The 5,868-nt window shown below is 34.8% G+C and overlaps 1 protein-coding gene across 1 annotated transcript; it reads right to left on the bottom strand.

Annotated features, from left to right (window-relative positions):
- Window positions 1–741: 741 nt before the first annotated feature.
- Window positions 742–5,228, bottom strand: LOC133738955 (protein SRG1-like). The gene is made up of 4 exons (XM_062166653.1): window positions 4,878–5,228; window positions 4,372–4,619; window positions 1,084–1,408; window positions 742–1,000 (listed from the first exon to the last, which is right to left on the bottom strand). Exons 1-4 carry the CDS (start codon window positions 5,103–5,105, stop codon window positions 755–757), a joined length of 1,047 nt encoding a protein of 348 aa, XP_062022637.1. The 5' UTR covers window positions 5,106–5,228; the 3' UTR covers window positions 742–754.
- Window positions 5,229–5,868: the final 640 nt, after the last annotated feature.

The following is a 5,868-nucleotide window of genomic DNA, read 5'->3' as shown; positions in this document are numbered from 1 at the left end:
TTGACTAATTTTTTTTGTTTTTTTCAATTCTCAAGTTATTGGACGTTGACTGTTAGACAAAAGTAAGGCTCAACTAACGGCTCTAGATCAAATGAATGGCTCATATTGCATCAGGTATCAATCATGTTGCTGGATCACTTACACTGTCAGTGCGTAGAAGCATTTTTGTTTATTCTATAGCAATTAACTGAATGCAAGCAAGTTCAAACGAAATTTTGATCCAACATATATAGCTGGATCATGTTCAGTCTTAGGTTTCAAAAACCAACAATAATTGGACCAATCTTAATCCAGTTTAATGACATAAAAGTTGGCTTAACTACTATTTGGTTGATGACATTATGACCGGTCAACAAGCTTTCTTAGTTCCTATATTTAACCAAAAAAACAAAAAACAAGCTTTCTTAGTTAATCCTTTCATTTCTTGTGAGGTGTATGATATTCAGGCTAGGTAAGCAGTAAGGGAGGATGAAGAAAAAGGGATTTGATTTAGTATAGGCTAAGGATTGGATCCATCACAATGATAATCAATAAATTTACTATAGATCTTCGTAAGAATTAATATTTTACTTATTCAAAACAATTTGTTTAATTTTCCATCTGAATGCAACAAGAGTTTACAAAAGAGAAAAATACATGCATAGCATTTCTTCTTAATAACGAAGAAGAAATCAACCAAAAGCAACATGCTTCAATTCATCTTATTTATAGGAAAATATGGCATGGTTTTTAGAAAAATCAAAACATCTGCAACTTAACTTCCGATCTTTGCCGTTTCAGTGTGCGACTTCCCCTCAAGTTTTCCCTTAAGGGAACTCCTCAAATATTCTCCGTATATGACTTTCTTGTACTTTCGAGATGGCTGATCCACTAAATGATTAAATGGTCCAACTTCAACATCGTTACGTGGAATTATAAATGTTGCATAAGATAATCTTGCCTTGCTTTTGCTCGTCACAGCTCTATGTTCAATGCTCTTGTACTTTCCATTACTCCATATCTGTCATAGTTAGCACTAGTAAAATATAGGATGCTTAAAGAAAAACTTATACATACTCCTTTACCATAGTTTAGCTAGCATACCTCAATCATATCTCCGACATTGACAACGAAAGCATTTGGAATTGGCTCTACCGGCACCCATTTTCCTTCTTTTCGAATATGTAATCCGGTAACATCGTCTTCCTGCATGAGTATGGTTATGGTGCTTGTGTCGGAGTGTGGACTTAAGCCTAGTACTTTATCTGGCATGGAGCATGGAGGATAGTAGGTCACACGAAAAACTTGGACCAACTCTTGATGAAATCCAAGAAGAGCATCCTTCTCCATCCCCATAATTTGAGAGATAGACCCTAAGAGCTCCTCTCCAATCCTTTTAACTTCAGTAGAATATGCCTCAATTGCTTCCCTTCACCAATACAACACTATGTTTCAATATATATTCAGTAAAGTAGAAATAATAGTTGGTTAGCATATTCACTTGTGCATGGAGGTGGTCATGAATTTTTCCTGGGTCCCTACATGAGGTTCAGATCCATCAACTGATAAGGTCATGCATCCAGCGTCGTGTTATTGAGAATATGGATTGTTATGTCACATATACGAAAATTTTATAATACATACCCGTATGTTATACATATGTTTACAAATGTGACAACAAATTTGTTGTCAGAGTGGTAATGCGAGTCCTATTTTGTGTAATCTTAGTTCTATTAATGATAATTACATCACCTACAACCTTATTACAAGTTTTTGAAAAAAAATTGTTGTCAATGTTGTAATTTTGGTTTAATAATATGTAAATAATGTAAATAAATATGGTAATTTTGATCTATAATGTAATGCTTATATATATAAGCTTGTATAAGGAGTCTCCTCCCTACCAAGCTATATATATATATAGTGATCAAAATATGGAATATATATATACATATATATATATATATATATATATATATATATATATATATATATAGGATTTTTCTCAGGTAAGGATGTCCTTAGTTTTTCTTATGGAACGGATTTACTGTTTTCACCCACTTTCCGATCACATTTTCACATCTTAACCGTTCAGTTTTTAGGTCCTAATGTATGGATCACCTCTGCAAAATTTTAGCCAATTTGGTGATCGTTAAGGCGTCCAAAACTGCAATTTACACGAACGAACCGAATCTGTCGAACCGGAACCGTTCGTTTACATTGTTGTAATTTGCAGTTTTGGATGCCTTAATGATCACCAATTTGGCTGAAATTTTGCAGAGGTGATCTATACATTAGGGCCTAAAAACTGAACGGTTAAGATGTGAAAATTTGATCTGAAAGTGGGTGAAAACCGGAAATTCGTACCTAAGAAAAACTAAGGACATCCTTAGTGTAGCCGGACTGTATATATATATATATATAAGCCTTCTATGCTAAGGAGGTCCTTAACTTAGCTTAAGGAACGGATTTCCATATTTTGATCATTTTTCGATTGCATATTCACATCCTAACCGTTCAGTTTTTAGGTATATATGAGTAGATCACTTTTGCAAATTTTCACCCAAATTGGTGATCGTTAAGGCATCCAAAACTGTAATTTACACGAAAGGTTCAGGTTGGACAAATTCGGTTCGTTCATGTAAATTGCAGTTTTGGATGCCATAACGATCATCAATTTGACTGAAAATTTGCAGAGATGATCTATTCATATATACCTAAAAACTGAACGGTTAAGCTAAGTTAAAGACCTCCTTAGCAGAGCAAGATTATATATATACTTTTATCCAGAGCGAGGCCTCGTTTTGAAAATTCAGAGCGAGGTTCGGGTTTAGGGTCACTTTTTGGTCTCATATCCACATCTCGACCGTTCAGTTTTTAGGTACTAATGTATAGATCATCTTTGCAAAATTTCAACCAAATTGATTATCTTTAAGGTATCTAACTCACTTAAACCAGTGGACGAACTGAATCTGTCCAACCTAAACCGTACTAGCTTTAAGGCAGTTATCAATGCCTTAATGACCATCAATTTGGTTGAAATTTTTCAGAGATGATCTATACATTAGTAGCTAAAAACTGAACGGTCGAGATGTGGAAATGCGACCGAAAAGTGACCCTAAACCCTAACCTCGCTCTGAAATTCGCTCTGGATAGGATATGTGTGTGTGTGTGTGTATATATATATATATATATATATATATATATATATATGTCTTTTATAGGGATATAGCATTAGACCAACTTTTTATTCATATTTTGGCATCTCAACAATTCAGTTTTTAGGTCCTAATGTGTAGATCAATTCTGCAAATTTTCAGCCAAATCAGTGATCGTTAAGGTATCAAAGTAGATTAAATCAATGGACGAATCAAATCTGTTAAAATTGAACCGTTCATACTTATAATTTTAAATCACCGTTTTGAATGCCTTAATAATAATCAATTTGGCTAAAAATTTGCAGAATTGATCTAATCATTAGGACCTAAAAACTGAACGGTTGAGATTTTGAAATGTGATTGAAAAGTTTGTCTAATGCCCTATCCCTATAAAAGACCAAAAAAAGGGATCCCCTAGTGGAAGGGTCATAATATATATATATATAGAGAGAGAGAGAGAGAGAGAGATTACATTTCGGCATTAGACAAACTTTTCGATTACATTTTGGCATCTCAACCGTTCAGTTTTTAGATCCTAATGTGTAGATCATTTCTGCAAATTTTCAACCAAATCGGTGATCGTTAAGATATCAAACTAGATTAAATCAATGAACGAACCAAATCTGTCAAACCTGAGCCGTTCATACTTATAATTTTAAATCACAGTTTTGAATGCCTTAATGATAATCAATTTGGCTAAAAATTTACAGAAGTGATCTACACATTATGACCTAAAAACCGAAGCCAAAATATGATCGAAAAGTTTGTCTAATGCCCTATCCCTACAAAAGACCAAAAAGAGGGATCTCTCTCTAGAAGGGCTCTGTATGTGTGTGTGTTGGGGGGGGGGGGGGGGGGGTGGGATAAGTGTTAATATTTCTCATACATCAACTATTTTTACCACTTTAAGGACTCATTTTACCACTTGAAGACTCATTTGTTAATTAAGAAAATTTACCACTTTAAGGACTCTTGTTACCACTTTGAGAACTAATATTACTATTTTGAGAACTCATTTTATCACTTTGGCAATTGTATATATATCATACGTTAACACATTGTAGAATTTCTTGTATTTGTGTGTGTGTAATTCAATACTCCTGAGTGGATGTTGCCCATGCCATACCCTTCTCTTTGCTGTCTTAAATTCTAGAAGTCAATGAGAACGCCAAATTTCAAGAAACAATACTCTTCTAGCTTTTCCGGAAATAGTTTTAGAAATATCTGTACTTACTTGAATCCTTTTGGTGATGTTGGCCAAAACTTAAGGTTTCTACTATGAGATGGATAAACACTGAGAAACAGTGTGTCAGACCAGTCAAGGGTCTGCCCTTCGGCAGCAGCATAGGCTTGCCCGTAGCCTTGAAACTCATCCAGTGACATACTAATTTTGTTCTTCTCTTCTAATGGAAGGTCAAAGAATTTCGCAGCAGCATCCTTCATTCCCTGCAACACCTGTGTTTCTACTCCATGGTTTACCACCTGTCAAAGTACATATACAAAATGAAAAATTTTCTAGTTATTTGCATTCAGATTCCGAACAAGATTAACTGGAACTGATTGAAACAATCACTTTTTGGTGCTTCTGGGAGAATCACGCGGTCCAAGTTGCAAGACTTATATCTATTCACCAAAACTTATGTGTTTCTGAAAAAAACTTCCTACAAATGTAATATTAGCCAAAAATAAAATAAAAGCTTCCTACAAAAGAATTCTCGAATCAGCACTAACAGTTTCTACCTGAAAGAATCCCCATTCTTTGCAAGCCAGGTCCAGTTTGTTAAGCTCCTCCTTCTGCCCTTTCGAAAGCAGAGTAAAATCAATGATAGGAATCTCAGAACAGAGATCACGAGACGCATCTGCACTCTTTGGCTCGTCTTCTTCATTCCTGATTGCAAGGAATGAATCAGGGATGTGAAAAGGGTCACTCCTCACCATGTCTTGCACATTTGGTGCCTTTAAACTCATGTTGTAAATGCTCTAGCCTACCCCAGGTGGGTATGTTTCAGATGGATTGGCTTCAATGAAGGAAGAGATATAATTGAAGACAGGGGTTTGGAATGCTTATATATTGGTTCAGCAAGAGCTGGGGAACACACGTTAGCGATGAGCGATCCGTAGTCAAATATGCTTATCTTTTTTTTTTTTTTTTTTTTAATTTTATTTTATCGAGGGCCACCTCAGTTACATTAACAAGTTAATGACACATTCATTCACTCAATATTTAGATCGAGGTCCATGAGTGTATTCCAGTAAAACCATACTAATCTCCCGCCATAGACGCACTATGCATATCTTTTGTCGTCCATGCATATTATCATGACTTAGTCAAATATGTTAATATGTTCTCTGCATTTGATCATAATTATCAATTTGCAAACTTTGAAGTTTGAATCGTAAAAGTGACACCCCCTTACTTAACATAAACTGTCACTTCGCACCATCTTCTTCAAATCAAATATTTGAAATCCATATTTTTGTTAATTAGTAAGTGATGTGGCACTAGTACGATCAATTTGTTTGTTCATGTGGCACATTACAAATTAAAGATTAAAAATTAAAAATTAAAATGAAAAAGAATTCAAATATGTTTCCAAAACATTTTTTTTTTTTTTTTGAACCAAACCCCAAGTCGGGTATCCATAGGTATATTCATCTAAAGCCAGAATATGCTGTTACATACCCTTCCGCTGTCATTTAAGGACATAGACAGACAAGAAGGTAGTGGTAG

Source organism: Rosa rugosa, chromosome 3 (genome assembly GCF_958449725.1).
Source record: "Rosa rugosa chromosome 3, drRosRugo1.1, whole genome shotgun sequence".
Taxonomy (NCBI): Eukaryota; Viridiplantae; Streptophyta; class Magnoliopsida; order Rosales; family Rosaceae; genus Rosa; species Rosa rugosa.
This window is presented reverse-complemented; position numbering and strand designations above follow the sequence as displayed.